Genomic DNA, 13292 nt, shown 5'->3' on the forward strand with positions numbered 1-13292 from the left:
ATGTGGACGCCATGGGGTTTTCCCTGCCGGCCCTCCCAAGGCCAGGAAATGACACCCCGCTTCCCATTTCTCAAGAGAGTGAAAATGCTGCAAATGTGAGAAGATGGCCCAGCAACAGCAAAGGGCTTTGCTATGAAAATGCCAAGCTGTGTCCCCTGGGGCTCGTGGCTCCCTGCATCTCACTAGGCCACAGCAGGCTGCTGCAATCAACCTTTGTTCTCAGTGGCATCTCCCAGGTGGATGCCGGCCACTGAAAGCGAAAATCTGGGTCCAGCTGCACTGATGCCAGCAGGTCAGGAACAACAATCCCCTTTCAGAAAATGAGGAAATAAAGGAAAGCACTAAAGAACAATTAAACATTCAGGAATGGAAATTACTCAGGGGCTTAAAATACAGAGAAGAGGAGGATGCATATTGTCCTGGCCACTTTCTGATGGCCAGGTGGCTTTGTCACAACATCGTGCATTGTCCCTCACATTTACTACTTTGTCCCTTATGCCAGGGTTTAGCCCCTGCTGCCTGTTTAATGGGGCTGGAGAGCACAGAAGACATCCAGCCTCAGTGCACCCTTGCTGGGCTCCTGTGACGACAGCTTCCCAAAGGCTGAAAAAAGCTTGGGGTTGTCCCTGCTGTCAGGAATTGGGTTTGGTCATGCAGTGTGGTGGCTGCTGGAGCCAGAGCTAGGAAGGTAAAGGCAGAAGATACCAGTGTGCACACTCAGAAACGCATCCCTGACTGTGTCATGCTCACGAATCTATGTTATCCCATGGATGAGCAGCAGCCCAGGTTTTTCTAGCCATGCTTTTCTTCCCCTCTTTGAATTCTTGGGAAGAGGCTTTGTGAATGCACCTGTGTGGCATCACCTCCCTGGGTGACTGAATAACAGGGAACTGCAGCAAGAATACCCTTGCTGGGAAGGGTGGATGTTCTCTGAGTTACCCAGGTGCCAGTTTTGGAACATCCCAGCTGTGTGGCAGGCAGTCCTCTTCTGCCCCAGGACAAGGTTAGGGGGAAGTGGGATGGTGGAGCAAGAGCAGCCTAACCTTATGCAACTCTCACCTGGGGTCAGACTCAACATCCCCACAAAGGGGAGTGTCAGAGCTCTAGCTCTGAAATAGACATCTGAGGAGTGAAGGCAACTGGCTCTTCCCTGGAGCAATAGGGCAGGTAGGAGCAGTGCTATCTCAGGGAGGGCTGCCTGTGGCAATGTCCCCATCAGTCTCTTTCCAGTAGGACCAGCCCTGGTCCCCCATGACTCCAGCTGAGCTCCTACCAAGGCAGTCTGAGCTTTCCCGTGGGCAGGAAGGTATCTTCCTCTACTGAAGAACAGCCATATCAGTCACCAACTTAGGAAGCAGCAACAAAAGGAGCGAAGGGATTGGGCAAAAGCAAGGAGGACCACATTCCTGCCATGCCCTCCTCAGTCATCTTGAGGTGCATTCCCTGTCTGAGTTGTGACTGTGGGAAAAGCCACAGGAAAGGGGTTGGTCCTGTGGTGCAGCAGTACCTCAAGGCCGCACATCCCCACAGTAGGGCAGTTTGGGACACCCTCAGAGTGGTGCAATTCCAAGCTGCCAAAGAGAAGCCAGTGTCAGAGGGTAGGGAAGAGGACTCACAGAATCACAGATCTGCCCAGATTGGAAAAGGTCTCCAAGGTCATTGAGTACAATCATTAGCCTAACACTGACAAGTCCTTTACTAAACTGTGTCCTTCAGCACTATGTCTACACAACTCTTAAATACCTCCAGGGATGGGGAATCTACCACCTCCCTGTGCAGCCTGTTCTAGTTCCCGAGAACTCTTTCAGTGAAGAAATTCTTCCTAATATGCAATCTAAACTTCCCTTGGCACAACTTGAGGCCATTTCCTCTCATCCTATCACTTGTTCACTAGGGAGAAGAGACTAATCCCCACCTCACTTCAACTTCCTTTCAGGCCCTCAGCTGCCTTTTCTCCAGACTAAAGACCCAGTTACCTCAGCTGCTCCTCACCAGACCTGTTCTCCAGACCCTTTACCAGCTTTGTTGCCCTTCTCTGGACCCACTCCAGCACCTCAATGTCCTTTTGTAGTGAGGGCCCCAAACCTGAACACAATATTTGAGATGTGGCCCCACCAGTACTGAGTAGAGGGGTAAAATCACATCCCTAGTCCTGATGATTGTGATCTTGTAGGATTGTCTCCAGGACTGGAGCACCCAGCTGGGATGCTAGATGGAGAAGAGCCTGGGTGCTGCCTTTGCTCCCTGCCCATGGGGATGTAGCGTGTGGTGCCCTTGTGGGGCAGCCTTGGGGCTCCCCTTGCCATCCACTCTGCATGGAATTTTGCACAGGAACAGTACAGGAAAGGTGCTTGTGTGATTCCTTGAACTCCCTTCCCTTCCTACCTGGTTGCACTTTGAACTGGGAAAGAAGCAGGTACCTGGGGGGAGCTTTACAGGGTAGCTTACCACGGAGCATCATGGAGCTCAGCAGCAGGGCTTGGTGGCAGAGGGACACTCACCACCATAACCATAGCCCCAGGACATGCACTGAGCCCAGCCTGAAGCTCTGTCTGCGAACTTCCTCTCCACTGCAGGCACCCTGAACTGCCCAAATGCCCTGGTTATCTGGGCTCAGCACAACCCAGGCATTTTGGGAACCACAAAGACAGCCTAGGTGATCTCATCCTGCAAGTATTTTCTTGGCTCATACGTCTTGCTCCAACGCCTTGCCGATAAGGCTCGGCGGTGAGGTCAGTGGGAGAGTTTTGCATTGCAGAGCTGTGTGTCAGACAGGGAGCCTGGGACCAGCACACCTGTGCTCACCCACAGCTCCGTGGATCCAGCTGGAGCTGCTAGTGCTTGTCCTAGGGCACGGGTCCAGACTGGCTTTCCACCTGCACACCCCCACCATTCAGAGGGTCCCACCACAGTACCCCACTGCTGTCTGCTGCCAACAGGTCTTGCCCGGTGTGGTGCCCGGTCTTGCTGGCTGCTGTTTCACCTCTTCCAGGGGAAAATGAAAAGGTTGAGGCTTTTCTTACCCACATTATTAGAAAGAAAAGGAGGAAATTGTTCAGATCACTTTCCAAAAAGGTGTTATCAGTCCAGGAGGGGTTTCCTGCTGCCAAAAATAGAGCCGTGTTAAGACAGCAAGGGAACTGGGATGACGCAGGCATAGATAAGGCCAACAGATGAGCTGGGAGAGGCAGCCCAAATGCTGGGGAAACTGGGCTGGCTCCCTCAGGGCTGAGGGTGGGGTGCCCTGGCCACTTGGGAAAGAGCAGGGCAGAGGCATACCTGGGTCCTTCCAGAAGTGCTGCTGCTACGCTTGGTATCTGTTCATCCATCTATCTATTAATCTGTCCATCTGCCTGGTGCTAGACCTGGGCTAGTCTGTCCAGGCTGACATGTGCTTGTGGACATAAGGGCAAGAACAGTGCCCTCCTCTCCTCCATACAAAGGGGTAGACCCTCACTGGGGTTTTGGAGTCTCCCCTGTACACATGGGGTCGGTGCTGATCTCCACTTCCAAAACTCCAGCTGGGTGGATTTAACTTGTCACTGGTAAAACTGGGCTGAAAAACTTGTTTCTTGAGCCCCATTACTGTTTGATGAGCTTCCAAGCACTAAGTACAGGCTCAGGACCTGCCTGGCTTTGCTAAGACCAAATCCAACTCTGGGTCTGTAAGGCAGTGCTCCTGTTCCTCTAAGCAGTGACTCCTCCCTATGCACCTCCTCTGCATGTTTCCCTGACTTTGAGTCTGTTACCTGCTATATCCTAGGGATTAATTTTTCCCTTGTTTTTTGGAAGAGAGGGGAGGGAGCTGTGCCTGCAGGTCCCTGTCTACTATCACATCCTGTGGCTTTCAGAGCACTTGATGTGGCCTGGGGTGATATCAGGGTGTGGGATAAGGTAGATTTCACATCAGCAGAACCAGCAAAGCAAGGAGATGAGCCTGGAGATGACTGTTCCCCCTCTTGAACTGACTCCTGGGTCTCCACCACTCAGAAGACACTCAGTTCCCTTTCCCAAGAATGGGAGCTTAATGTCCTGGAGCTAATGAGCAATTTTCCCCTGCACCTGCCTCTCTGAGACTCCTGCCTTCTCTCCGGCCATCTGCCATTTCAGGCCTTGCAGGCAGCCCTGGCTTTGGGCTCTGCACTGGCAGCTTTGGGTACTCAGGACTAAGACGGTGCTCGTGTTTCTCTGCTTTGTAGTTGAGGGTTCTCCGTGTCCCCCCATAAATTATCTGGGGCTTTTTGGTGTTGAAAGGGGGGAAAGGAATTTGGGCCCTGATGGCTTCCTCCATAATCTCATGTCCTAAGCACAGTGGGTGGCCAAGCCCTGCCGTGGTCTGGTGGCTGTGCTGCAAAGGACATTAGCCCAAAGAGGGAAGTTGTGGATGGGAGGGAGGAAGGAGAGGAATATCCAAAGTTGCCAAACCCAGCACCCGACTGGCAAGACCTGGGAGATACAATGCGCTTGCAGCGAGCAGCCATCCCCCCACTAAGAAGGGTGGGCAGGATGAATGTGAGGAAGGGGGAGTGTGAGGGCAGAGCAGATGGGATCAGCAGGTTTTTGTGGGGCTGGGTTGGCCCTGCAAACAATAGCATGTCTCTCCAGGCTGTGATTAAACAGAAAGATTTATGCTTACAGACAGCTGGTGGGCAGAGCTCGCTGGGCCCCCCTCCCCAGCCTTGGCAGCTGCGAGCTCCCCGCCCGCCTGTAGTGTCCTCAGCACACTGCTGCACCTGCCACCCAGGGCCTGCGCTTGCCTGTGAGCACCCATGGGATGTGCAAGGCCCCTGCCACAGTTCAGGAAGTACCCTGAACACCCAGGGCAACAACCCCATGAAAGCTCCAGGTTTGGGGCAAAGTGGCTGCAAACTGCCCAGCAGAGAAAGTCCTGGGGGCGTTGATCGACAGCCAGATGAACATAAGCCAGTGTGTGCCCAGGTGGCCAAGAAGGCTACCAGTGTCCTAGACTGGATCAGGAATAGTGTGGCCAGCAGGATCAGGGCAGTGATTGTTCCCCTGTACTCAGCACTGGTGAGGCCACACCTTGAGTACTGGGTTCAGTTTTGGGCCCCTCACTCCAAGAAGGACATTGAGGTGCTGCAGCATTTTTTGGAGAAGGTCAACAGAGCTGCTGAGGTGTCTGGAGAACAGGTCCTGTGAGGATCAGCTGAGGGAACTGGGGTTGTTTAGTCTGGAGAAAAGGAGGCTGAGGGGAGACCTTCTCAGTCTCTACAACTCCCTGAAAGGGGGTTGGAGTGAGGTGGGGGTCAATCTCTTCTCCTTAGTGAGCAAGTAATAGGACGAGAGGAAATGGCCTCAAGTTGCACCAGGGGAGGTGTAGGTTGGAGATTTGCTGCAAGAGTGGTCAGGCATTGGAACAGGCTGCCCAGGGAAGTGGTGGAGTCACTGTCCCTGGAGGTGTTCAAGAAATGTGTGGATGTGGCACTTTGGGACTGGGTTTAATGGCCATGGTGGCATTGGTTCGATGGTTTAAGTTGATGATCTTAGAGTTTTTTTCCAACCAAAACAATTCTGTGATTCTGTAACACGCTCCGGTGTGCTCCGTGCAACACCCCTGCGGGCTCGCAGTACCAGCTGGGCTTCGGTGGGCACGGGAGAGGCAGTTTGGGGATGATTTTGAGGAGTGGAAAAACAGGGACGTCAGTCGCGCTCTCCTTGGGGTCCTGACGCCGCCAGCCCCGGCCCCGTGTCCGCGCTCCCCCTGCCGGCAGCGGCCCCACCGGGCCGGCGAGGGCTGGGGCGGAGCGGAGCGGGCGGGCCCAGTCCCTGCATTCCGGGCATAGCAGCGCCCGGGCCTGGCCCGCGCTGCCGGCGGGACGCCCAGTGCCGCCGCCGCGCTCTCCGGGCAGTCACCGCCGCCGCCCCGCTCCGCCATGGTCCGGTAAGTATCGCCCTGGCGGGGCTCCCGTCGGCACCAGAACTCTGCCGGGACCTCCGGCTCGGCTCGCCCTTGCTGCGGGGGTAGTGGCTGGGGCAGAAGGCAGTGCCCTCCCGGTGGCTCTGTGCCCGGTTCCCGGGGGCTACCTCGTTCCCCCATTCTCGGGCCGCGGGGGCAGCGCCGGTCCCTCTGGAGGTCCCTGGGGAGCCAGCCCCCAAGCCAGCCGCGACCCCCGACCCGGCTCCGGCATCCGGAGCCAGCCCCGACCTCCGACCCGGGCCCAGCCCCGGCCCCCGGAGCCAGCCCTGGCTGTGGGTGCGATGAGAGCGTCAGTGCTCAGCCTCGGCAGCGGGGAGGCTGCAGCGGCACCCTCACCGCCGCCACCAACTCCAGCCCGGCCGGTGCGTCCCAGCCACCCTGCCGAGCGGCACTCCTGGAAAACAGACCCTGGTGGACTAGGGTCTGTGCTGCATCATGCCTGAGCTAGCTCCCAATTGTCCCCTCTTTGCCCTGCATAGGTGCCTCGGTGTGGCCAGGTGCTGAAGGTCCCTGAGGACGCTCTTCCCTGGTGGATACATAGCTTTGCTTTCGTCGCGAGCAGAGATGAGGACAGCGGAGGACTCAAACGGGACGGTCCTGCACCGCCTGATCCAGGAGCAGCTGCGCTATGGGAACCTGACGGAGAACCGCACGCTGCTGGCCATCCAGCAGCAGGCCCTGCGTGGCGGTGGTGGTACTGGTGGTGCTGGCAGCCCCCGCTCCTCCCTGGAGAGCCTCAGCCCGGAAGAAACCCAAATGGTGCAGCAATCCACTCGGCAGGAGCCCCAGGGCCAGGAGCATCACTCGGACCATGTCTACTTGGAGAACAGTGTCCTTCGGCTCTGCCAGCCCCAGCACAAGGGTGAGGAGCTCCCAACCTATGAGGAGGCCAAGGCACATTCCCAGTACTACGCCTCTCAGCGGTCTGGGCAGCAGCCTGGAGGGACCAGCCTGCTGATACAGGGTAAAAGCACCCCCCGTGGGGCCGAGAGTGGCACCCGACACCCTGATGAAGGGCTGAAGGACCTGAAGCATGGCCACGTGCGGTCGCTCAGCGAGCGGCTGATGCGGTTGTCACTGGAGAGGAATGGAGCCAAAGCACAGAGTCCCATCAGCACCTCCCACAGCTATCCCCAGCTCTCCCGCCACCACCAACTCGCTGCTCCCCAAGGGCAGTACCATGAGGGGCCAGAGCTGCGGGGACCTCCTCCGGAGTATCCTTATGTCATCCCTTCCCAGGACGCTTACCTGGCCAAACCTCAACCCTGCTCCCAGGAAGGTCCTGGATTTCAGCATCCTGAAATCAGGTAACCTGTGACCCCTGGGCCCCACTTTTGGGTGATCACTGGGTGCCTCCAGCTACAGTGTCCCAGGAGTGGCTGGAATGGATGCTTGGAAGATGTGTGATGTAGAGAGCAGTGAGGGGCCTCAGGCAGCTGTTGCTGAAGCCCTTGTCCTTGCTAGGCTGGATCTGGTTCAGCCCATGAGGATCTGCAGGGACCCGTCCTTTCCATTCCCCAGTTTCCCCCAGCACAGTTGGATTTTTCCAGTCAGTGATGAAAATCCCACTGCCTTTGCAGATCCTGCCTCCACCCCATGTACTGGGAGGAATTTGGGGTTAATTTAAGAGCTGGAACTTACTCAGGAAACAGCTAAATGTGGAACAGGCATGGGGCATTGCTGGAAGGCAAACATGCTCCCTGCTCTGCGGAAAGCCACCCCATGGTTCTGAGCCCAGGGTTGTCCGCGCAGCACTGGTTTGGTGCCAATGCTGTGGGACTGCTGCTCAGCTGAGCCTGGGCTGGTGCCAGGTGGTTCATGGAGGCAATGAGTAGTGCTGGGCAGCTCTCCCCTTCCCTTCAGCAGCTTGACACCTCTGTCAAAACCCAAAGTTGTCTGCAATAGGACTGCAGAGTAGTCTGGGGAGCCAGGAGGTCCAGGCAGGAAAACCTTCTCCTTCCAAGGAACAAAGAGGGGAAGGGGAGCTGCGAGGAAGATGTATTTATTCTTCCTTACTCCTATATCATCCCGCAGGAATGCAGGCCTTTGGCAGGCAGCCTGCAGCAGAATGGGGCTGGGCCATGCACAGCCGCCCCACTCAGGGTATTCGAGGTGGCCATGGGTTGTCGAGGAACTTGAAGTGGTTGCATGAAGAGTGACCATGCTGGCCCTGCTCCTCCAAATACAGTGAGGATGTATTAATAGTTTGGTGGTGAGAAGCCATGCCGGGAGACCTGGCTTTGCCCAGTACACAAGGAAAAGGGGCAGCATTGCTGGCTTCCAAGGTGCATCCTTTGCACAGCTATCTGTCTGCTGCATCCCCACTAATTAGGTAGGCCTCAGGGGCTCAGAGCCCATCCTGACCAGTCAGCCAGACCCTGGAGTTGTTAGATCAAGCCATCCCTGCAAGATGCAGTTTATTTTGTCCTCTAGGGTGCTTGGGCAAGCATCTTTTGGAAAGCAAACACTTTCCAGCTCTGAGAAGCAGGATAGGTGCTTCCCAGAACCTCGCTCCTCCTTTGAGGAGACCCAAAGGCACTGGTACCTTCTTGGTCTGTGGATGTGAAGTGGTCGGTAGGATGCTGGAGATGCAGTCCTGCCCTACCAAACCAAAAGCATTCCTCTCCTCCTTCCCTGCAGGGTGTTGTCCACCCACATCCCTGCTGCTTTCCTGCCGCCACCAGGTGCCCTGTGCCCAGGCACGCTGAGCCCTGCTGGTGTGGAGGCACTGGTGAGTGCCCAGGCGGTCTCAGCTGGCAGCCGCCTGGCCCAGGCAGATGTGGTCCTGCGGGAGAATGAGAGGCTGCAGCGGGAGAATGAGAAGCTGCGGCGGGAGCTGGAGAGCTATGCCGAGAAGGCCAGCCGCATCCAGAAGGTGAGCCAACAGCGGCAGCTCTGTGGCCATGGCATCGTGTCCCCCCACCCAGGGGGCTGCTTAACTAGCTGCTGTGAAAATTCACTCCCTTGAGCATTTTAATCCCATCTCCCCCTCCCTCTGGCAGTTTGTTTGCCTCTGAGCAGCTGCTTTTCGGTGGTGCGGCAGCCAGGCCAGGGGAGAAGGAGCCCATTCTCCTGTGACCCCCTCCCGCCGCCTGGCCTCCCCATCCCTGGCCTCCACAGAAAGCCCTTTGAGCAGCTGCGTACAAGGGGTGGCTGTTCCCTGCTGGCTGGACTACAGCAGAGCTAAAAGCTGCAGAGGGGCTCCTCTGCAAGAAGAAAGAAAGAAAAAAGTATTTTTTCCCCAAAATGTGTGCTGGGGGTCAGCCTGGGGGGCCCCATGGGTGCACCAAGCTCTTCTGGTAGCTGGAATCGGGCTGAGCAACCCAGTGAGCTTTGGCCAGCATCTCCTTTTCCTTTCCTCATTCCACAAATATCTAACCCCAGCCTGTCCCTTCTTCCACTCCAGCTGGAGAGTGAGATCCAGCGCATCTCAGAGGATTATGAAAACCTTGTCAAGGCATCTTCCAAGCGGGAAGCCTTGGAAAAAGCCATGAGGAACAAGAGAGATGGTGAGATGCGACGGCTCCAGGACTTCAACCGGGACCTGAAAGGTGAGGGACACTCTATGTCCCCATCCCCATGGAGGCTGTCTCCTGGCCTTTTTCCTGAGTTTAACCACAGGAAGCCAGGCTTCTCCCGCTTCCTTCATTCCAAAATCCTGTAGATTAAATTAAGATTTAAAAATCTTAATTGGGTTTAATTTCCTTTGGACCAGAGCGGTTGGAATCTGCAAACAAGCAACTGGCCAGCAAGACCCAAGAAAGCCAGGAGAGCAACCAGGGCAGTGTGGCCAAACTCCTGGCACAGAGTAAGTCTTGAGGGATGCCTGTCTTTGCCTGGCTCCCCATGGCATTCATGAGCAGGAAGGCAGGGCTTGTCACGCTCCCTTTTGGCTGGAGGAGGAAGGGGTGGGTGGCAGGCGGCAGCTCTCACCCTTCCCTGGGGAGGATGGAGGCACTCTTGGCGCTGGACTCGAGCCATTAATCCCGCCGGGCTGGCCAGCCAGCGGCGTGACCCGCATACTCCACATTCTTGCTGCCGCGCCGGCTCTTCCAGCACTGAGCCCGCACTCCCGCCCCAGCCAGCCCGGCCCTTCTTCCTCCCTCCTCCACCTCGCAGCTGCACAGGACTGGGCTTTTCAAGGGGGAAAATATCCCTAAATCCATTGCTTTAGCAGAGAGATGTGGTGTTGGTTTTAGGTGGGAGGAATTGCATCCCCTTCCCTGGTGTGTCTGAATTTACACCAAGCGGCTTTTACCCTTTATGAGCCAAAGCATGGGCTGTAATGTGGCAAATTGAGGCTTTTGTCCATCTGCCCAAGCAACTGGGATGCCCCTGGCCCCCATATGCTGTGTCTGAGGGATGGCACAGCCAGGTTTTGGTAAGCAAAGAGTGCCTTAGGGTAGAAAAGCCTCCTTGGCTGAGACGTGGGGACTCTTTTGCAGGCTATGAGCACCAGCAGGAGAAGGAGAAGCTGGAGCGGGAGGTGTCTCTGCTGCGCAGTGCCAATGAGGACCAGCGGCGCCGGGCAGAGCTACTGGAGCAGGCACTGGGCAGCGCCCAGGCACGGGCAGCCAAGGCAGAGGCCGAGCTGCGGAAGAAGCGAGCCTATGTGGAGAAGGTGGAGCGACTGCAGGCGGCGCTGGGCCAGCTCCAGGCCGCCTGCGAGAAGCGGGAGCAGCTTGAACTGCGGCTCCGCACCCGCTTGGAGCAGGAGCTGAAGATGCTGCGGGCTCAGCAGGTGGGTGCCAGTGAGGTACAGCAGTAGGTGCTGGTGAGCCACAGTCCTGTGTCCTCTCTGCACCTCCTCATCCTCTCTTTTGGGTGTTTTTTTTCCTGCTGCTCCAGAGGCAGGCGAGTGCTGCAGGCGGAGGAATGCCAGAGCTGAGCGCACACACACTCTCTGAGCAGCTGAGGGAGAAGGAGGAGAAGATCCTGGCCCTGGAGGCTGACATGACCAAGTGGGAGCAGAAGTATCTAGAGGAGTGCACCATGCGGCAGTTTGCCATGGATGCGGCAGCCACTGCAGCTGCCCAGCGGGACACCACCCTCATCAGCCACTCCCCGCGACACTCCCCCAACAGCAGCTTCAACGAGGACCTCCTCCTGGCCAGCCACAAGCACCAGGAGATGGAGAACAGGTAGGCCCGTTTTGCTGGAGTTGTTTGCCCCAACAAGCGTGTGCCATAGCTTGGTCAAGCACATCCTCCTCTCTGGTTCCTCTCCTAATTTCTGCCTCTTCTCTCCAAGGTTAAAAGCCCTTCATGCCCAAATCCTGGAGAAGGATGCTGTCATCAAGGTCCTGCAGCAGCGCTCACGGAGGGATCCCAGCAAAGCCCTCCAGGGCTCCCTGCGGCCAGCCAAGTCTGTGCCCTCTGTCTTCACTGCCTCTGCTGCACCGAGCTGGCTAGGGGCTGGCCCGGGTGACCGACTAGCTGAGGGCAGCTCCCAGGACAGCACAGGTAAACGGAGGCAATTGCCTGCTCTCTGCCTTCAGCCAGTGGCAGAGAGTTGCCTGCAACTTCCCTGTCAGTTTTGGAATCAGAGAGAGCTTGGGGAGGGGGGATTTCTCTGGTGAGCCATAGGAAGAGAATGGAAAGGTCAACAATCTGTAATGGCTTCTCCTCCAGCAGGCAAAGCCACTGATGAAGGGGCAGCAGGGCCTGCCACCTTTCCCCTGCCCTCCCACTCCAAGCATGGCAGCAAGGATGGCAGCACTCAGACAGACCGGGCAGCTGAGAGTGGCAGCCGGAGCGAGGGCACCGAGCATCCGGCCACTTTGCTGGGTGAGTCCCCTGGGGATGGCACAGGGGAGAGCTGGGGATGATCCTGAATGTAGGCTGGGCATCCAGGAGACAGGCTTTGCACACAAACACTCTTGGGGTTTTTGAAGGCTTTTTAAAAGCCCCAGCTGAGACTGGTGGCTTTGAATCCATGAAAACACTTTCTTGCTTTTTTAACACCGTGAGGAGAGGCTGTACTACTAGTATGCTTGCTGCCAGCCCTTTGGTGGGGTGGGTGCCATGCTGATGCTCTTCATCTCTCCTACAGCTCTCACATTCTCTCTTTGCAGAGAGCTCAGCTGCTGCCAGAGCCCTGGACCTGTCTGACATTGTAGAGATCCTGATTTGAGGGCACTCAGGGGTTGCACGTCCACCCCTCCACCCTCCCTGCCTGACACACAGGCAGAGCCACCCTGTCTGCACCTGCGCAGGATGGAGGAGCTTGCATGAAGAAGGACTGAGCCAGGAGCTCAGTAACAGCCCTACGGCCAGTCTCAGCGAGTGGCCCCTGTGCACGGGAGGGCCACTGTCCCAGCTCAGCACCCCCAGGAGTCCCCAGCTGCGCAGGGCGCACTGGAACCCAGGGACCCCACAGTGGTGCTGGGGCTTCCTGACCCCCCTGTAAATACACCCAGGTTTTCTGTGACAGCAGCAAACTTATTTACCCTTTCAGCCTCTTCTCCTTCTTGAGGCGGGAGACTTCTTTGCATTCCCTCCCTTGTTAGCTCCATCCCTGTTCTATCTTTGGGTCTTGGCCATCCACCCCACCCAGGTGCTTGGTCTCTGACTGGAAAATCCCTCTGTTCACCCAAACAGTCCTTGCAAGTCGACATCTCTGCATGAGGGCAGAGCCAGGAGGGATCCTCTGTAGGTCCCGTCAGCCACCTGCACCTACATGGCCATGATAATCAAGGGAATGGAGGGTGGAAAAGAAATCCCCCTGAAAGCAGATGAAATGCTCAGAGTGAACTGACAGCAGCTGATGAAGCCGGTGGGGTGTGCCATTCCTGGCTTCATCCCACTGTATCCCTGGCTACTGGCAGCTGGCTTCTGCCCATAGCCAGTGCCAACAGCTTGCTCCTCCAAGTTCAAACACTTCTCGTCCCTACCCGTCATGTATATATCTCTTTTCTTTTCTTTTCTTTTCTTTTCTTTTCTTTTCTTTTCTTTTCTTTTCTTTTCTTTTCTTTTCTTTTCTTTTCTTTTCTTTCTTTTCTTTTCTTTTCTTTTCTTTTCTTTTCTTTTCTTCTTTTTCTTTTCTTTTCTTTTCTTTTCTTTTCTTTCTTTTCTTTTCTTTTCTTTCTTTTCTTTTTTCTTTTCTTTTCTTTTCTTTTCTTTTCTTTTCTTTTCTTTTCTTTTCTTTTCTTTTCTTTTCTTTTCTTTTCTTTTCTTTTCTTTTCCTTTCTTTTCCTTTTCCTTTTCTTTTCCTTTTCCTTTTCCTTTTCCTTTTCCTTTTCCTTTTCTTTTCCTTTTCCTTTTCCTTTTCCTTTTCCTTTTCCTTTTCCTTTTCCTTTTCCTTTTCCTTTCTTTTCCTTTTTTTCTTCCTTTCAATACATGTGCATTTGCTGGAC

At 55.7% G+C, this 13292-nt stretch overlaps 1 protein-coding gene across 1 annotated transcript; it reads left to right on the forward strand.

Annotated features, from left to right (window-relative positions):
• The first annotated feature begins 6493 nt into the window (after positions 1-6493).
• Positions 6494-12070, forward strand: AMOTL2 (angiomotin like 2). Its single transcript, XM_054385992.1, has 9 exons — positions 6494-7245; positions 8579-8813; positions 9345-9489; positions 9654-9746; positions 10384-10679; positions 10787-11079; positions 11189-11400; positions 11569-11724; positions 12012-12070. The coding sequence occupies exons 1-9, from the start codon at positions 6503-6505 to the stop codon at positions 12068-12070; spliced, it is 2232 nt and encodes a 743-aa protein (XP_054241967.1). The 5' UTR covers positions 6494-6502.
• The last annotated feature ends 1222 nt before the right edge of the window (positions 12071-13292 follow it).

The sequence above is a fragment of the Indicator indicator genome, chromosome 13, assembly GCF_027791375.1.
Source record: "Indicator indicator isolate 239-I01 chromosome 13, UM_Iind_1.1, whole genome shotgun sequence".
Taxonomy (NCBI): Eukaryota; Metazoa; Chordata; class Aves; order Piciformes; family Indicatoridae; genus Indicator; species Indicator indicator.

What these genes read in the sequence shown, in the direction of transcription:
- AMOTL2 (XM_054385992.1), top strand. Translation starts at nt 6,503, where the DNA reads ATGAGGACAGCGGAGGACTCAAACGGGACGGTCCTGCACCGCCTGATC. An exon ending in GGCCAAACTCCTGGCACAGA is followed by an intron (nt 9,747 to 10,383) that starts GTAAGTCTTGAG and finishes ACTCTTTTGCAG; the next exon opens with GCTATGAGCACCAGCAGGAG. An exon ending in CAGCTCCCAGGACAGCACAG is followed by an intron (nt 11,401 to 11,568) that starts GTAAACGGAGGC and finishes CTTCTCCTCCAG; the next exon opens with CAGGCAAAGCCACTGATGAA.